The sequence below is a fragment of the Oncorhynchus kisutch genome, linkage group LG29 (assembly GCF_002021735.2).
Source record: "Oncorhynchus kisutch isolate 150728-3 linkage group LG29, Okis_V2, whole genome shotgun sequence".
Lineage (NCBI taxonomy): Eukaryota > Metazoa > Chordata > Actinopteri > Salmoniformes > Salmonidae > Oncorhynchus > Oncorhynchus kisutch.
This window is the reverse complement of record NC_034202.2, coordinates 16,238,912-16,259,030: the sequence shown is the minus strand read 5'-3', so window position 1 is coordinate 16,259,030 and position 20,119 is coordinate 16,238,912. Positions and strand designations below refer to the sequence as shown.

Below are 20,119 nucleotides of genomic sequence, written 5' to 3'. Positions count from 1 at the left end.
CCGATTGTTCAGTTTGGCCTGGCGGCCAGCTCTAGGAAGAGTCTTGGTGGTTCCAAACTTCTTCCAGTTAAGAATTGATGGAGGCCACTGTGTTCTTGGGGACCTTCAATGCTGCAGATGTTTTTTGGTATCTTTGCCCAGATCTGTGTCTCAACACAATCCTGTCTCGTAGCTCTTCGGGCAATTCCTTAGACCTCATGGCTTGGTTTTTGCTCTGACTTGCGCTGTCAACTATGGGACCTACAGTTGAAGTTGGAAGTTTACATACACTTTAAAACTCGTTTTTAAACCACTCCGCAAATTTCTTGTTAACAAACTATAGTTTTGGCAAATCCGTTAGGACATCTACTTTGTGTAAGACACAAGTAATTTTTCCAACAATTGTTTACATACTGATTATTTCCCTTGTAATTCACTGTATCACAATTCCAGTGGGTCAGAAATGTACATACACTAATTTGACTGTGCCTTTAAACAGCTTGGAAAATTACAGAAAGGGATGTCATGGCTTTAGAAGCTTCTGGTGGGCTAATTGACATCATTTGAGTCAATTGGAGGTGTACCTGTGGATGTATTTCAAGGCCTACCTTCAAACTCCGTGCCTTTTTGCTTGTCATCATGGGAAAATCAAAATAAATCAGCCACAACCTCAGAAAAGAATTGTAGACCTCCACAATTCTGGTTCATCCTTGGGAGCAATTTCCAAATGCCTGAAGGTACCACGTTCATCTGTACAAACAATAGTATGCAAGTATAAACACCATGGGACCACACAGCCATCAAACCGTTAAGGAAGGAGACACGTTCTGTCTCCTAGAGATGAACGTACTTGTGAAGATGCTGGAGGAAACGGGTACAAAATTATCTATATCCACAGTAAAACGAGTCCAATATCGACATAACCTGAAATGCCGCTCAGCAAGGAAGAAGCCACTGCTCCGAAACCACCATAAAAAAGCCAGACTACGGTTTGCAACTGCACATGGGGACAAAGATCATACTTTTTGGAGAAATGTCCTCTGGTCTGATGAAACAAAAATAGAACTGTTTGGCCATAATGACCATCGTTATGTTTGGAGGAAAAAGGGGGATGCTTGCAAGCCGAAGAACACCATCCCAACCGTGAAGCACGGGGGTGGCAGCATCATGTTGTGGGGGTGCTTTGCTGCAGGAGGGGCTGGTGCACTTCACGAAATAGATTTTATTTATTTTATTTTACCTTTATTTAACTAGGCAAGTCAGTTAAGAACAAATTCTTACTTTCAATGACGGCCTAGGAACAGTGGGTTAACTGCCTGTTCAGGGGCAGAACAACAGATTTGTACCTTGTCAGCTCGGGGGTTTGAACTTGAAACCTTCCGGTTACTAGTCCAACGCTCTAACCACTACGCTACCCTGCCGCCCCAGATTGCATCATGAGGCAAGAAATTCTGTGGATATATTGAAGCAACATCTCAGGAAGTTAAAGCCTGGTCGCAAATGGGTCTTCCAAATGGACAATGACCCCAAGCATACTTCCAATGTTGTGGCAAAATGGCTTAAGGACAACAAAGTCAAGGTATTTGAGTGGCCATCACAAAGCCCTGACCTCAATCCCATAGAAAGTTTGTGGGCAGAACTGAAAAAGCGTGAGCGAGCAAGGAGGCCGACAAACCTGCCTCAGTTACACCAGCTCTGTCAGGAGGAATGGGCGAAAATTCACCCAACTTATTGTGGGAAGCTTGTGGAAGGCTAACGAAATGTTTGATCCAAGTTAAACAATTTAAAGGCAACGCTACCAAATACTAATTGAGTGTATGTAAACGTCTGACCCACTGGGAATGTAATGAAAGAAATAAAAGCTGAAATAAATCATTTTCTCTAATATTATTCTGACATTTCACATTCTTAAAATAAAGTGGTGATCCTAACTGACCCAAGACAGGGAATTTTTACTCGGATTAAATGTCAGGAATGGTGAAAAACTGGGTTTAAATGTGTTTGGCTTAGGTGTATATAATCTTCTGACTTCAACTGTATATAGTCCGGTGTGTGCCTTTCCAAATCATGTCCAATCAATTGAATTTACCACAGGTAGAGTCCAAGTTGTAGAAACATCTCAAGGATGATCAATGGAAACAGTATGCACCTGAGCTAAATTTCGAGTTTCATAGCAACGGGTCTGAATATTAATGTAAATAAGGTATTTCAGTTTTTTATTTGAAATACATTTTCAAAAACGTCTATACACCTGTTTTCGCTTTGTCATTATGCGGTGTTGTGTGTAGATTGATGAGAAAAATATATATATTTTAATCAATTTTAGAATATGGCTGTAACGTAACAAAATGTGGGAAAAGTGAAGGGGTCTGAATACTTTCCGAATGCACTGTATGTCTCCTAATGTCATTATTTTTTTTATCTCCCTCTCTCTCTAGTACTGCAATGGTGGGGACCTGGCGGACTATCTGCACTGTAAGTGGACTGTGTCATTGGTCAAACGCCCAGGGAAGCTCTCGGGTCTTTCTTGAATTAAGGTGGCATTTGTGCATGGCATTTTGGAGAAAAAATGAACTGTCGTCTTCTAAATCAACTTATCTGGTAGCTCAATGACTTCAAATAATATGTTCCATTATGATTACATTGTGTCACCAGTAGGAGTACTAACTCCAATGAGACATTTTAGGTTTGTGAGAATTTTCTGAAATGGAGGCCCCAAATGTTCTAAGGTCATTAATCCTTAAAAAATTATTTAGTAAAGTGATATGATTAATAATTTTACTCACAATGTTATTTACTTTCATTTAAATTGAGCAACGCCAAGTGACACTTTGGATTTAGACACCAAATTATCAATGGAATCTTACAAATAATTACATAATAAAAGGGTGTGATTAGCTAATCATTTTCTTTAATGTAGACCCCTCCCCCAATAAGTTTGCCACAGGAGAGAATGCTCAAGGTCCTAAATGTTTGTAATGAGTGATTTTCAAGGCGGTAACACCAATGACACATTATACTAGTAAAATAAATAGGTATTTGAATGGCCTTTTTTTCTTGATCTATACAATATATTAAATACTTTTTTTCACTTTCTAGCATTCAAGATAAACAGAAATCTCTCAAGCAGGACACACACATAGGATTGTCTACCAATCGCCAGCCAAGGGTAATTAGCACCTCTGAACAGTGTCAGCAGTCAATCTCTTTTGTGTTCACACAATAAAGACCTTGAAGTCGTCAGCCACAAAGCTTTGTTAAAATACTCCAAACCATAAGGTGGCAGAAGCGTTGTTTGGCAATGCATGTCTGTGTTTGGCAATGCATGCATGTGTTGCTTAGTTTATGGTCTAGATTCCAATGTTGGCTAGCTAGCTGAGCTAATGTTGCTATTTTGTAGAAAGCCCTTGTTGAGACTAGCCAGATGGCCACAGCTAGATAAATACCTATTAAAATGAAGAAGAAACTTTTGAATCACTCTCCATAATTCCATACTCCCAGTGCCAGCCCATTGCCAAATGTTTAAATAACTAGCTAATGTTAGCATATTCACTTGCTACCACAACATTATGTGCTAGCTAGCTAGAAAATGTGTTTACTTCCCTGTTACTGAGCATTTTTCCTTTGCCAAGATAATCCATCCACCTGACAGGTGTGGCATATCAAGAAGCTGATTGAACAGCATGATCATTACTCAGGTGCACCTTGTGCTGGGGATGATAAAAGGCCATTCTAAAATGTGCAGTTTTGTCACACAACACAATGCCACAGCTATCTCAGGTTGCCCACTAATCTGAAATCAATAGATGAGGGCATAAATTAATGTATTTCAATTGACTGATTTCCTTATATGAACTGTAACTCAGTAAAATCATTGAAATTGTCGCATGTTGCGTTGAAATTGTCGCAATACTTAGGGCTCCCGAGTAGCCTAAGGCACTGCATCTCAGTGCCTGGTTCAAATCCAGGCTATATCACATCCGGCTGGGATTGGGAGTCCTATAGGGCGGCGCACAATTGGCCCAGCGTCGTCCGGGTTTCGCCGGGGTAGCTTCGGCTTGGTGACACACACTTTCTGAAATCAATAGATTAGGGCATAAATTAATGTATTTCAATTGACTGATTTCCTTATATGAACTGTAACTCAGTAAAATCATTGAAATTGTCGCATGTTGCGTTGAAATTGTCGCAATACTTAGGGCTCCCGAGTAGCGCAGCGGTCTAAGGCACTGCATCTCAGTGCCTGGTTCAAATCCAGGCTATATCACAATCCGGCTGGGATTGGGAGTCCTATAGGGCGGCGCACAATTGGCCCAGCGTCGTCCGGGTTTCGCCGGGGTAGCTTCGGCTTGGTGAAAGTGTGCGTGTTTTGTGCATTGCGTCTGTGCACTTAGCTAGCTACCATCACATAGCCTACATTGCATATGAAGTGCGACTGGCTCATGACATAGAAAATGCCCTCTTTTTTTCCCCTTTTTGTTGTCACTCCTGTTGGCTCCCTCACCTGGGGGGGGGGGGGGGGGGGGGGGGGTTGGTGTTCTCTGATTGGCGCAAAATCAATTTTTTACCCCACTGACAAGCATTGCAGAATCTGCAGGTTTGTCGCTACAACCGGGTCGGCATGCAGCATGGACCAATTTGTTTTAACAAGAGAAGGAACGGAGGCCATTCTATGTTTTATGATTAAATGCCCAAAACATATCACGACAACTCTACATATCACTACAGGGACCCTAAGTACCTTAAACAAAGCATTGTTACATAAGATTTTGCAGTATAAAGGACTTTCATTATGTTGTAACATTGATAAACAGTTCAATATAAAAATAAAAATATGCCACTGTAATTCAAGGACAACTCTCCCATTAGAATTGCTTGCTAGACATTCCTTAATTTGGGCCTCTGTGGCACATAGTGGGGCAAACTCAATGGGGGAAGGTTTCAGAGCACACCATGACTGGAGCTGGCTTGTGTGGTTAAAGCCTCGGTCAATTGAAAGTCACCTAGAGCATTGAGGCAAACTATCAGAATAAGGGTATGTTAGCAAAGTGAAAATGAAAGCCAGGGTAATGTAACATTGGATAATGAGGGTGTGGGTTGAACCAACCAGGTCCTGAATTTAGCACAGAAAGTTTAGGCCTTGTCTCCCTGGGCTGCTTATTTATTTAGACTACAGTCCCAGGCTTCAGAGAAGCTGTGTTTTCATAGGTTGCCGTGGAACAGGAACAAGCCTGATGTTTCTGTTAGTATAGTTTGTTTTATTTTCCTTTACCGACTGTCCTGTCCTACCCCTCCACCCCTGTTTCTCCCCTAGCCAAGGGCACCCTGAGTGAGGACACCATCCGGGTGTTTCTGCAGCAGATAGCTGGAGCCATGAGGGTGCTGCAAGTCAAGGATATCATCCACCGAGACCTCAAACCCCAGAACATCCTGCTCTCCTACCACACAGGACGCAAGTCCCACTCCACCAACACCTGCATCAAGATAGGTGTGTGTGCATTCGGAAAGTATTTAGACCCCTTGACTTTTTCCACATTTTGTTAGGTTACAGCCTTATTCTAAAATGGATTACATTTTAAAAACAATCTATCAATCTACACACCATGTCACATAATGACAAAGCAAAAACTGTTTTTAGAATTTCTTGCAAATGTATTAAAAATAAATAAAAAATACCTTATTTACACAAGTATTCAGACCCTTTCCTGAGACTCGAAATTGAGCTCAGGTGTATCCTGTTTCCATTGATTGTCATTGATGTTTTTACAACTTGATTGGAGTCCACCTGTGGTAAATTCAATTGAATGGCACACACCTGTATATATAAGGTCCCACAGTTGACAGTTTATGTCAGAGCAAAAACCAAGCCATGAGGTCAAAGGAATTGTCCGTAGAGCACCAAGACAGAGATGTGTCGAGGCACAGATCTGGGGAAGGGTATCAAAAAATGTCTGCAGAGGTCCTCCCGAGTGGCGCAGTGGTCTAAGGCACTGCATCACAGTGCTAGAGGCATCACTACAGACCCGGGTTTGATCCCGGGCTGTATCACAACCGTTCATGATCGGAAGTTCCAAAGGGCGGTGCACAATTGACCCAGTGTCGCCCAGGTTAGGGGAGGGTTTGGCCGGGGGTGCTTTACTTTGCTCAATGCACTCTAGCGACTCCTTGTGGCGGGCTTGCAGACTGACCTCGGTCATCAGGTAAATGGTGTTTTCTTCCGACACATTGGTGCCGCTGGCTACCGGGTTAAGTGGGTGGGTGTTAGGAAGCGGGGTTTGGCGGGTCATGTTTCGGAGGACACATGACTCGACCTTTGCCTCTCGAGCCCATTGGGGAGTTGCAGCGATGAGACAAGATCAAAATTGGGGAGGAAAAGGGGGGTGGTAATAATAATAAAATGTCTGCAGCATTGAAGGTCCTGAAGAACACAGTGGACACATCATTCTTAAATGGAAGAAGTTTGGAATCACCAAGACTCTTCCTAGAGCTGGCCGCCCAATCGGGGGAGAAAGGCCTTGGTCAGGGAGGAGATCAAGAACCTAATGGTCATTCTGACAGAGCTCCAGAGTTCCTCTGTGGAGATGGTGGCCAGAACGAAGCCACTCCTCAGTAAAAGGCACATGACAGCCCGCTTGAAGTTTGCCAATAAGACACCTTAAGGACTCTCAGGCCATGAGAAACACGATTCTCTGGTCTGATGAAACCGAGATTGAACTGTTTTTGGCCTGAATGCCAAGCGTCACGTCTGGAGGAAACCTGGCACCATGGTGGTGGCAGCGTCATGCTGTAGGGATGTTTTTCAGCGGCAGGGACTGAGAGACTAGTCAGGATCGAGGGAAAGATGAACGGCGCAAAGTACAGAGAGATCCTTGATGAAAACCTGCCCTGGAGCGCTCAAGACCTCAGACTGGGGCAAAGGTTCACCTTCCAACAAGACAATGACCCTAAGCACACAGCCAAGACAACGCAGGAGTGGCTTCGACACAAGTCTCTGAATGTCCTTGAGTGGCCCAGGCAGAGCACGGACTTCAACCCAATCGAACGTCTCTGGATAGACCTGAAAATAGCTGTGCAGCGACGCTCCCCATCCAACCTGACAAAGCTAGAAAGGATCTGCAGAGAAGAATGGTAGAAACTCCCCAAATACAGGTGTGCCAAGCTTGTGTAGCATCCTACCCAAGAAGACTCGAGGCTGTAATTGCTGCCAAAGGTGCTTCAACAAAGTACTGAGTAAAAGGCCTGAATACTTATGTAAATGTAATATTTCTGTTTTTTACATATTTTTTTATTATTATTATATATATATATATATTTGCAAACATTTCTAAATACCTGCATTATGGGGCAAATTGATTAAAAAAACAATTGAATCAATTTCAGAATAAGGCAAAATGTGGAAAAAGTCAAGGGGTTTGAATACTTCTCGTGTGTGTGTGTGTGTGTGTGTGTGTGTGTGTGGTGGTGCATGCACGTGCACTGTAATGCATCATATAAATTATAGCGACAAGAGTTCCATCTTTCCACCGAATTAATTGACACCCATGTAATAGCTGATAATCACAATTGTGTGAAGAATGAATTAGTGCAGGGCTGAAGACAAAAGAGCAGCATTTTTTGTATGTGTTTTAAAACTCACTCATATTAATCCCTCTCAAGCCCATTTATCATGCAGACAGAATGTATCGCCTTTGTGAAGGCTGAAGCATACCTCACAACAGTGTTATAATCCTCATGCCGCTGTTGAAGGTTGCTCAGCTCCAAGATCACCCGCACAAACAGCAGTTTAGTTGGTACAATGATTCTCTACACTATCCTTGCTTGTTTTGTCACATAAATGGAAGTTAGGCAAGCTATTAGAATTATAGCAACCAGGAAATGGCAGAGGGATTTCTGCATAGTACATCTTTAAACAGTTGTGTGTGTGTGTGGATCGCTCACTTTGAAAGGAAGTTAACAGTGCAACACTGTAGTTAGTTAGTTAGTGGTGATGATGACGACATGTGTTTTTGTGTGGATATTTCTCATTGCCTTTTTAGCTACCACTGGTGATTTGTTTTCCCTGTGACCGTGTGACATTCTGAAGTAGGACCGTTACTAATATAATTTAAAGGTGTTCCAGTGCCTGTCAATTAAGAGTAAGATGACAGGTTTCAAAAATCTCTTGCAAATCTTCCAGTCACTGGTCCTCTTGGTGGCTCAGTGGAAAATCAATTGAGTTCTCTCTCCACTGTAACCTCTCCAGTCGTTCCCAGCTGGTATTACATTTTTCCACTCATTGCAAACATTTTGTGATCGCCCCAAGGTTTTGCTGAGTATCTGAGTGCACAGCTGTGGTCTCCACCCCCCCCCCCCCCCCCCCCCCCCCTTACTGTTCTTCTTCTATCCCTCTCTCCAGCTGACTTTGGGTTTGCCCGGTACCTTCAGAACAACATGATGGCTGCCACTCTGTGTGGGTCCCCTATGTACATGGTGAGCACCTCTAGTTACAGCCTGACCATAGGCAGGCAGAGGGTGTGTATCTGTCCCATTAGGTACCGTGTCTGACGTGTGTGCATCTCTGAAATGTTTCCCCCATATCCACCAGGCACCTGAAGTCATCATGTCTCAGAACTATGATGCCAAGGCTGACCTGTGGAGCATCGGTACCATTTTGTTCCAGTGTCTGACTGGGAAAGCCCCGTTTCAGGTGAGCACCATAGTCCTCATGATATAGGACTCAAATCATACCCATATATACCGGTCTCAAAGGCTTAATCAAAGGGGCGGTGTTTGAATGGTTAAAATGAATCCACTCGATGCAGAAAGGGGTCATTCAGCGAGAGAGTTTGTTTTTGACTTGTCATACAATATTTAAGACTGGCGTGACAGCAATCAGCTTTGGTTTTCTCTTAGGCTTAGCCCGAACAGACTGGCTTTTCTTTCCACATAATGTGAGAGATCGCAAACTGTAGACAAGCTAGAGTTAAAACAACAAGACTATTTATCCAGCCTTTCCTAAGGCTCTTAGGAAAGCGAGTAACCCAAACTGGCCAGACAGGATCAGCTGACTGTGTTTCCTCTTCAGATCTTTACACTCCCTTTTTAAACTAACTTGTGTGCATGCGAACACTGAAGTTTGCACAGTTGATTTGTTCTGTTAACATTTGTGTGTATCTGTCTGTGTGTGCTACCCACAGGCTAGCAGTCCTCAGGACCTCCGGCTGTTTTATGAGAAAAACAAGAACCTCAGCCCCAAGTCAGTGTTGATCAGCTCTCGTAGTTGTGTGTTTTTAGAGATAGAGAGTACAGATTCCTTTCACATGAGAGTGTGTATTGAATGGTGCTTCCATGTTAATTAACTAATGCTGTGGGAGACTGGATTTGACCACAGGATATGTTACAAATTACTTGTGATTATCACAGTCTCACGCACTGCTTTTAACATTTGATTAGGATCAGCTACCACAATCCTAACATTAACCATTTGTGGGGAAATGCAAAACAGGCCCCCGATCAATTGTTACAGCAGGAATGAAGTGTGAAGTACCATCATGCATTCATGGTGACTTTTGTCTCCCCCACCCAGCATCCCCAGAGAGACCTCCTGTCACCTGAGGAATCTGCTGCTGGGGCTTCTGCAGCGCAACCACAAGGACCGCATGGACTTCGGTCAGTGGGGCCACACTCACAGGGGTCAAACCAGTGCTCATTATTTAAAATTGAGGAGCAAGTTCCTCACTTTCAATCTTTATCTCTTGTCATTGTAGAGGAGTTCTTCTGTCACCCCTTCCTAGAGACGAGCTCATCCATGAAGAAGAGTGAGTAACGGTCCTTATGCATCCATCTTCTCAACCCTAATTGAAACATTCGAACCAATCTATCATATGACGAGGACAGTGTGAGAAATGAATGAATGTATTTATTATTTTGAGAATTTATATTGATATTTTTCTTTGATACAGCTCCTGCTGTGACCATGACATGCTTTCCCAGCTCTGCTTCAGCAAGCTCCTGTAGCAGCTCTTCCAACTCACATTTAGCCTCCCCACCGGTGAGTGTGTGTGTGTGTGTGTGTGTGTATACACTTTCCTAATATTAATTTGCACCCCTTTTTCCCTCAGAACAGCCTCAATTCGTCGGGACATGGACTCCACAAGGTGTCAAAAGCATTCCACAGGGATGTTGGCCCATGTTGACTCCAATGTTTCCGACATGTGTGTCAAGTTGGCTGGATGCTCTTTGGGTGGTGAACCGTTCTTGATACACACAGGAAACTGTTGAGTGTGAAAAACCCAGCAGCGTTGCAGTTCTTGACACAAACCAGTGCGCTTGGCACCTACTACCATACCCCATTAAAAGGCACTTAAAACTTGTGGTCTCGCCCACTCACCCTCTGAATGGCACACATACACAATCCATGTCTCAATTGCTTAAAAGTCCTTCTTTAACCTGTCTCCTCTCCTTCATGAAGTGGATTTAACAAGTGACATCAATAAGGGATCATAGCTTTCACCTGGATTCACCTGGTCAGTCTACAGCAGTGGTTCCCAAACTTTTTATAGTCCCTTCAAACATTCAACTTCCAGCTGCGTACCCCCTCTAGCACCAGGGTCAGTGCACTCTCAAATGTAGTTTTTTGACATCATTGTAAGCCTGGCCCACACATACTATACGATACATTTATTAAACATAAGAATGAGTGTGAGTTTTGTCACAACCCGGCTTATGGGAAGTGAGAAAGGGCTCTTATAGGACCAGGGCACAAATAATAATAATCAATAATTTTGCTCTTTATTTAACCATCTTACATATAAAACCTTATTTGTTCATCGACAATTGTGAATAACTCACCACACGTTAATGAGAGGGGTGTGCTTGAAAGGATGCACATAACTCTGCAATGTTAGGTTGTATTGGAGAGAGTGTCAGTCTTAAATATTTTTCCACACACAGTCTGTGCCTGTATTTAGTTTTCACAACTTTACCATATTACAAAATTAATATCTGAACACATTAAAGAACAACAGTAACAATAACAGTGTTACTAACAAATCCTTCAATCAATGGTGGTTACATTTTGTGTGTTCTCATGCATATGTTGGACAATACATGGTGGTTGTTGCATGTCCCTTGCAAATATATGCACTGCATTTATGGCACCTAATGCTCGTTTTGACATCTCTTGGTGCACACAGGTGGCACCTCCTTCCTTTTGTCTCTTCCGTCTCTGGCAGCCGTAAATCTAGCTTCTGGCCCTTGTATATCTTTCACCAATCCAGCAGAGGATGGTGTTGGAGGATGGTGTTGGCGCCTTTGAATGAGGGGTGCCACCATGGCTTTCCCCAACTCTTCTAGGAATAGTCGTCTCTTGAAGAATTTCCCCTGCTTTCAGCCTGGATTCAACTCCATCCACACCACAAATGCGTTGTTGGCCGACACATCTAGGAGTTTGAAGAACACCACCATGGGCCAACGTGCCATCATCGTCTTACAAGAGTATGTGCCAGTAACCTGCAAAAGTGCAACAATCAGTAAATAAAATAATGAGTACATACAAGTGGTACTTCATGTCTTGCATAGTAACGTGAAAAATTGCATCGTTTTTAATTTATCACTTCTAAAACATATTTACATATTCAAATGAATAGAATTGACTCCATATTGTTCACAAATTCAACGAACATTTCACCAAACAACAACATGTCTTTGTTTTATCTGCACCATAAAAATAATCTGGTAGTAGAAAAAGTACATGAGACTTGAAAGATAAAAAGTAACATACCCCCTTTGTTCATTGTTCCTGTTGTATTCCAGGACAGTGTTGGGCTTCTTGTCCTCCCAGGTACTCACAGCGGCATCCCGGTGCAGAGTTGTCATCAGTAGCACTTTCTTCGGCAGTAGGACACAAGAGTGTGTGTATCGGTGAAGGCAAATTTACAGGAAAAAAGATCCCTGTCTTTGGTAGTGAGTAAGGCAGGAGGCAACTCAGGCTTGTTCCTTCTGACCATCCCCACCGTGGTCATTTTCTTCTGGAGCTGCTCCTGACCAAAACCATATGAGGTGACAAAATTGTCACATGTTGTGCCCCTGGAGACCTGCAGTCATTTCCAGGACTACCCGCTTCCCCTGGTTCCTTTTGGGTTTCCTTTTTTTCCTGGTGTAAACCTGCATGTTCCAGGCATATCTTGTCCTGGCATTACATGCTGCCCATATCTTTATTCCATATTTAGACGGTTGGCTTGGCATGTACTGTTTGAAAGGGCAGCGTCCCCTAAAAGCGACCAGATGCTCATCCACTGTGATGTATGGACTTGGGTTATAGATGAGTGGCAGGCACTCCACCCACTTGTGCCAAACCTCTCTGATCGCTGCCAGCTGTCTTGTTGATGGCTGGCCTGGTCTTGCATCACAGTTGTCGAAGTGAATCACCAATGAAAACACGTGAAATGTCTGGAGACTCTGGGATGCTGGCCTTCTAAGCAGAGTTGTAAATCAAAAGCAATTTCACTGGCCAATAAAAAGAAAAGATTAAGATGGGCAAAAGAACACAAACACTGGACAGAGGAACTTTGCCTTGAAGGCCAGCATCCCGGAGTCGCCAATTCACATTGAGACTGGTGTTTTTGCGAGTACTATTTAATGAAGCTGCTAGTTGAGTACTTGTGAGGCATCTGTTTCTCAAACTAGACACTCTAATGTACTTGTCCTCTTGCTCAGTTGTGCACCGGGGTCTCCCACTCTTTCTATTCTGGTTTGAGCCTGTTTGCTCTTCTTTCAAAAACAAGGACATTTCTAAGTGACCCCAACCTTTTGAACGTTAGTGTACTACCGGTAGTGTACTATATAGTGGGTTGTTCAGAGTCAGTGCTGTGGTCATAGTTCCTCTCTCTCTCTCTCTCTCTCTCTCTCTCTCTCTCTCTCTCTCTCTCTCTCTCTCTCTCTCTCTCTCTCTGCAGCAGTCTCTGGCTGAGGTCCAGCAGCTCCGCGCCAAGACCCTTGCCTCCCCTACCCAGGATGCCCCTGGCCTTCTCCTCAAGGACTCATCTGGAGGTGGCTGCAGCAGCAAGAACTCCTCTTGTGACACAGACGACTTTGTAATGGTGCCCGTCCACTTTCCCAGTAAGCGCATCCTCATTCCTCAACCACTAAGTGGTGTTCTTGTTGTTCTTCAGTCTTGTAATGTGTATAGAATCCAGAGGTTGTGAGAGAAGTTGTTTTGATTACTTTCATTCTGAAGGTACAATAGCAGTGTAGTCCACTTTCTGAGATGATTCTGAGGTTCATCAGTTTGGCTGTATGGTCATTCCTCTTTGACATGTTGCTATGGTTTCTCAGCAGGTGAGCTCACCTGTGACGGGCCTATTGGGAAGGTGTTCCACGACAGTCTGATGAACAGCGGGTGAGTTTAATGGACATGGTCTTTAGAGATGGGGGCAAAAATCGATACAGTTACATATCGTAATATTATTTAGGATGATTTTACACTGAACAAAAATATAAACGCAACCTGCAACAATTTCAAAGATTTTACTGAATTACAGTTCATATAAGGAAATCAAGTCACTTGAAATAAATTAATTAGGCCCTAATCTCTGGATTTCACATGACTGGTGATACAGATATGCATCTGTTGGTCATAGAAACCTTTAATAAAAGGTAGGGGCGTGGATCAGAAATCCACTCAGTATTTTGTGTGACCATTTTCCTCTTGCAGCACAACACATCTCCTTTACATAGAGTTGATCAGGCTGTTGATTGTGGAACGTTGTCCCACTCCTTTTCAATGGCTATGTGAAGTTGCTGGATATTGGCTGGAACTGGAACACGCTGTCGTACACGTCGATACATAGCATCCCAAACATGCTTAATGAATGGGTGAGTATGCAGGCCATGGAAGAACCGAGACATTTTTAGCTTCTAGGAATTGTCTACAGATCCTTGCGACATGGGGCTGTGCATTATCATGCTGAAACATCAAGTGATGGCGGCGGATGAAAGGCACAACAATGGGCCTCAGGATCTTGTCACGGTATCTTTGTGCATTTATATATGAAATCGGTTTCTTATTGCCATCGATAAAATGTCATTGTTCGTTTTCCGTGGCTTATGCCTGACCATACCATAACACCACCACCATGGGGCACTCTGTTCACAACTTTGACATCAGCAAACCGGTCGCCCACACGCCACTTGCCCGGTACAATTGAAACCAGGATTAATCCTTGAAGAGGACACTTCTCCAACGTGCCAGTGGCCATCAACAGTGAGCATTTGCCCCCTGAAATCAGTTTCGGTTACGATGTTAAACTGCAGTCCGGTCAAGACCCTGATGAGGACAACGAGCGTGCAGATGAGCTTCCCTGAGGTGGTTTCTGATAGTCTGTGCAGAAATTCTTCAGTTGTGCAAACCCACCATTTCATCAGTTGTCAAGGTGGCTCGTCTCAGGCAAGGTGAAGAAGCCGGATGTGGAGGTCCTGGGCTGGCGTGGTTACATGTGGTCTGTGGTTGTGAGACCGGTTGGCCGTACTGCCAAATTCTCTAAAACGATGTTGGTAGAGAAATTAAATTATCTGACAACAGCTCTGGTGGACATTCCTGCAGTCAGGATGCCAATTGCATGCTCCCTCAACTTGAGACATCTGTTTCATTGTGTTGTGTGGCATTGTGTTATGGCCTTTTATTGTCCCCAGCACAAGCTGCACCTGTGTAATGATCATGCTGTTTAATCAGCTTCTTGGTATGCCTCACCTGTCAGGTGGATGGGTTATCTTGGCAAAGGAGAAATGCTCACTAACATGGATGTTAACAAATTTGTGGCCAAAATTTGAGAGAAATTATATTTTTGTGCGTATGGAACACTTCTGGGATCTTCAGCTCATGAAACATGGGACCAGCACTTTACATGTTGCGTTTATATTTTTGTTCAGTGTATATTGATACTTTTATTCCAACTATCGATTTGTAAAAAATATAGATATAAACTCAGCAAAAAAAGAAATGTCCTCTCACTGTCAACTGCGTTTATTTTCAGCAAACTTAACATGTGTAAATATTTGTATGAACATAACACGATTCAACAACTGAGACATAAACTGAACAAGTTCCACAGACATGTGACTTACAGAAATGGAATAATGTGTCCCTGAACTAGGGGGGGTCAAAATAAAAAGTAACAGTCACGATCTGGTGTGGTCACCAGCTGCATTAAGTACTGCAGTGCATCTCCTCCTCATGGACTGCACCAGACTTGCCAGTTCTTGCTGTGAGATGTTACCCCACTCTACCACCAAGGCACCTGCAAGTTCCCGGACATTTCTGGGGGGGGGGAATGGCACTAGCCCTCACATCCATCAGATCCCAGACGTGCTCAATGCGATTGAGATCCGAGCCCTTCGCTGGCCATGGCAGAACACTGACATTTCTGTCTTGCAGGAAATCATGCACAGAACGAGCAGTATGGCTGGTGGCATTGTCATGCTGGAGGGTCATGTCAGGATGAGCCTGCAGGAAGGGTACCACATGAGGGAGGAGGTAACGCATAGCGTTGAGATTGCCTGCAATGACATCAAGCTCAGTCCGATGGTGCTGTGACACACCGCCCCAGACCATGACGGACCCTCCACCTCCAAATCGATCCCGCTCCAGAGTACAGGCCTCGGTGTAACGCTCATTCCTTCAACGATAAACGCGAATCCAACCATCACCCCTGGTGAGACAAAACCCTGACTTGTCAGTGAAGAGCACTTTTTGCTTGTCCTGTCTGGTCCAGCGACGGTGGGTTTGTGCCCATATGACTTTGTTGCCGGTGATGTCTGGTGAGGAGCTGCCTTACAACAGGCCTACAAGCCCTCAGTCCAGCCTCTCTCAGCCTATTGCAGAGAGTCTGAGCACTGATGGAGGGATTTTGCGTTCCTGGTGTAACTTGGGTAGTTGTTGTTGCTATCCTGTACCTGTCCCGCAGGTATGATGTTCTGATGTACCGATCCTGTGCAGGTGTTGTTACACGTGGTCTGCCACTGCGAGGATGATCAGCTGTCCATCCTGTCTCCCTGTAGCGCTGTCTTAGGCATCTCACAGTACGGATATTGCAATTTCTTACCCTGGCCACATCAGCATTCCTAAGGCACGTTCACGCAAATGAGCAGGGACCTTGGGCATCTTTTGGTGTTTTTCAGAGTCAGTAGAAAGGCCTCTTTAGTGTCCTAAGTTTTCATAACTGTGACCTTAATTGCCTTTGATGTTTCAAACATATTGCTCGGTATAAGTCTGCTGCAGAGAGACGAGATAGCATGGGAAAATACATTTTGATCAGTCAGGAAATAAGTGCTGAAAACATGGCTTACAATTTAAAAAGAAGAAAAAGCTATAGAATGAAAGCTGTTAGTGTCTTAACGACCGTTCCACAGGTGCATGTTCATTAATTGGTTATGGTTCATTGAACAAGCATGGGAAACGTGTTTAAACACTTTTTTACAATGAAGATCTGTGAAGTTATTTGGATTTTTACGAATGATCTTTGAAAGACAGGGTCCTGAAAAAGGGACGTTTCTTTTTTTGCTATCTATAGCTCAGCTGTTCCTGCTCCAAAACTCAGGTATCTTTCATTCTAAAGCTTTTTCTTCTTTTTAAATTGTAAGCCATGTTTTCAGCACTTTTATTTCCTGACTGATCAAAATGTATTTTCCCATGCTATCTCTTGTCTCTCTGCAGCAGACTTATACTGAGCAATATGTTTGGAACATCAAATTGCAATAAAATCGCAGTATCGAATTGCTTTACATATGGAATCGTGGGAATCGCAATACATATCATATTGGCACCGAAGTATCGCAAGGTCCCTGGCAATTCCCAGCCCATTGGTCTTATGTGGGCACCTGTACACAATGCTGTTGGGAAATGCCAATGTGAAACCGGCTTAAAATAACAATCCTACTTATTAATAATATATTAGAGCCACTAAACTCTTGTCTCCTCCTCCTCAGCTCTCTACTGGCCTCTGGTGGCCTGGGCAGTCAGGGCAAGACCCCACCCCACTCCCCCTCCTACAGTGGCTCCCGCAGTCCCATCAGGTAAGTTCTGATCACACTCTCACTGGAAAGGGATTCACTTATTCTCAGTGTTCAGACATACTAAAGCCATGACTTGCTAATGCCAGTTCCCTCACTCTGGCAGCTGGGTGAGTCAATGTATATTGTGCACTGGAAGCCCAGGCCAATGATACCCTTCTAGAGTAGGGGGATTTGTTTGTAAGGTTTGATGACAAAAATATGTTAGGTCAGTAGTAGTGATGGGTACGGCTGTTACGGTGACCATATTACCGCCACACCTGCGGTCACAAGTCATGACCGCAGTCAAATTCCACGTGATCGTTTAGTCTCTGATGCTGCTGATGGTCATTTAGTAGCCTACCAAACTTGCTAACTGCCTGGTACTCAGCTCTCTGTCGCTCTAATCACTCTGACATCAGCAAATGTAGTCTTATCAAATACTTCATGTGAGCCCATGAGCTCATGTTGCGCAACATTTCTATAGGCAATACAATTGTGTGAGAGAACAGAGTTTTGATGGCCTTAATTAAAAAGAGCAGGATCCCGTTCTACAGGCTAGGCCTACTACAGTGCATTTGGGAAGTATTCAGACCCCTTGACTTTTTCCACATTTTGTTACGTTCCAGCCTTAATTCTAAAATGTATTAAATGATTTGTTTTCCTCATCAATCTACACAGCAAAAAAATCAATATTAAAAAAAAATAGTGAGCCAATATTTCAGCTCTTATTTCCATGACTGATTTAAAACTAATTTTCTCTCTGCAGCAGTGAGCAATATTTTTGGAACATCAAATAGCAATAAAATTGCATTATCAAATTGTGATAATCACAATACACATAGTATCAGCACCTAAGTATTGTGATAATATTGTGTCATGAGGTCCCTGGCAATTCCCAGCACTATTCAGTAGGTCAATCTAATCATAATCATCTCCCCTCTCTACCAAAGCAATCACAAATCAAGGGCTCTATCTTTCACTCACTATTACATAATGTTTTGTCTGTTAATATTCTCTCAGTATTTTTGCTGTTTCACTCTCTTTGTTAATGCATTGATTAGACAGGGAATGGTTAAACGTAGCTCCCGCTTTCTCTCTTCTTTCAGTCGGCCAAGTGAGTTCTCTGGCAGTAACTGTGGTAACTATGGTCAGTCGGTGCCCATTCCCGTTCCCACTCAGGTCCCCAACTACCAGCGCATGGAGCAGAACCTTCATTCCCTCAGCCATGATGGCTCCCCACAGTCAGTATATACATACACTGAGTGTACAAGACATTAAGAACACCTTCCTAATATTGAGTTGCACACACCCCTTTTGCCCTCAGAACAACCTCAATTCGTCAGGGCATGGACTCTACATGGTGTCGAAAGTGTTCCACAGGGATGCTGGCCCAAGTTGGCTGGATGTCCTTTGGGTGCTAGACCATTTCTGATACACACTGAAGCTGTTGAAAGTGAGAACCAGCAGCGTTGCAGTTCTTGATGGCGCCGGATTACGGTCCCCTAACCAATTGTGCTATTGTGTGTGTTTTCTTGCGTTATTTGTAATTTATTTTGTATTTAATGTTTCTGCCACTGTCTCTTATGACCGAAAAGAGCTTCTAGATATCAGGACAGTGATTACTCACCTCGTACTGGAAGAAGATTTTTTCTGTAACGAGTCTGACACAAAGGATTTATTTCAGACACCCGTCATTCGCAGGAGAAAGAGACAGAGATATCGGGGACGTAGGCCCAGGTGCCTTGTAAGGATCCTGACGGCGAGTGGGTAATCTGCCTTTAACATCGATCCTATTAGCCAACGTACAATCATTGGATAATAAAATAGACGAACTACGATCATGTATTTCCTACCAACGGGACAATAAAAACTAATATCTTATGTTTCAATGAGTCGTGGCTGAACAACGAGATGAATAACATACAGCTGGTGGGTTTTACGCTGTATCGGCAGGATAGAACAGCCATCTCTGGTAAGACAAGGGGTGGCGGTCTATGTATATTTGTAAACAACAGCTTGTGCACAAAATGTAATAGTATAAGGAAGTCTCTAGGTTTTGGTTGAGTATCTCATGATAAACTGTAGACCACACTATTTACCAAGAGTTTTCATCTATATTCTTCGTAGCTGTCTATTTACCACCACAAACCGATGCTGCCACTAAGTCCGCACTCGAATGCTCATACATTCGCGTTCCTAGTGGCCGGGGAATTTAATGCAGGCAAACTTAAATCCGTTCTACCTCATTTCTACCAGCATGTTAAATGTGCAACCAGAGACGCGATTTTAAGCTCTCCTTCGTCCTCCATTTGGCAAATCTGACCATAATTCTATCCTCCTGATTACAAGCAAAAACTAAAGGACGTGTACTCCGAGCATGCGCTGACCAACTGGCAAGTGTCTTCACTGACATTTTCAACCTGTCCCAGACTGAGTCTGTAATACCAACATGTTTTAAGCAGACCACCATAGTCCCTGTGCCCCAGAACACTAAGGCAACCTGCCTAAATGACCACTGACCCATAGCACTCACGGCTATAGCCATGGCTCACAGCAACAACATCATCCCAGAAACCTTAGACCCACATAATTTGCATACTGCGCCGACAGATCCACAGATGACGCAATCTCTATTGCACTCCACACTGCCCTTTCCAACCTAGACAAAAGGAAACACCTATGTGAGAATGCTATTCATTGACTGCAGCTCAGCGTTCAACAGCATAGTGCATTCAAAGCTCATCACCCTGGGACAAAACACCTTCTGCAACTGGATCCTGGACTTCCTGATGGGATGCCCCCAGGTGGTAAGGGTAGGTAGCAACACATCCGCCACGCTGATCCTTAACTCAGGGGCCCCTCTGGGGTACGTGCTCAGGCCCCTCCTGTACTCCCTGTTCACTCATGACTACATGGCCAGGCACGACTCCAACACCATCGTTAAGTTTGCCAATGACACAACAGTGGTAGATCTGATCACCGACAATGATGATCAGAGACCTGGCTGTGTGGTGCCAGGACAACAACCTCTCCCTCAACGTGATCAAGATTGTGGACGACAGGAAAAGGAGGAGCGAGCACGCCCCCATTCTCATCGACAGGGCTGAAGTGG

The 20,119-nt window shown here is 43.8% G+C and overlaps 1 protein-coding gene across 6 annotated transcripts in view; it reads left to right on the top strand.

Moving 5' to 3' along the window:
• Window positions 1–20,119, top strand: part of LOC109873787 (serine/threonine-protein kinase ULK1) — a 48,005-nt gene that overhangs the window by 18,523 nt on the left and 9,363 nt on the right. For 3 of the 6 annotated variants that reach the window (XM_031808865.1, XM_031808869.1, XM_031808867.1), the window contains 12 exons: window positions 2,418–2,454; window positions 5,294–5,467; window positions 8,375–8,448; window positions 8,564–8,665; window positions 9,156–9,214; window positions 9,545–9,627; window positions 9,726–9,776; window positions 9,921–10,009; window positions 12,915–13,077; window positions 13,294–13,357; window positions 16,942–17,028; window positions 18,114–18,248. In XM_031808865.1, the coding sequence (XP_031664725.1) occupies window positions 2,418–2,454; window positions 5,294–5,467; window positions 8,375–8,448; window positions 8,564–8,665; window positions 9,156–9,214; window positions 9,545–9,627; window positions 9,726–9,776; window positions 9,921–10,009; window positions 12,915–13,077; window positions 13,294–13,357; window positions 16,942–17,028; window positions 18,114–18,248 (1,118 nt within the window). Of the gene's footprint in view, window positions 1–2,417; window positions 2,455–3,078; window positions 3,149–5,293; window positions 5,468–8,374; window positions 8,449–8,563; window positions 8,666–9,155; window positions 9,215–9,544; window positions 9,628–9,725; window positions 9,777–9,920; window positions 10,010–12,914; window positions 13,078–13,293; window positions 13,358–16,941; window positions 17,029–18,113; window positions 18,249–20,119 lie in introns of all 6 variants that reach the window. The other 3 variants (XM_031808870.1, XM_031808866.1, XM_031808868.1) reach the window with 3 other exon arrangements.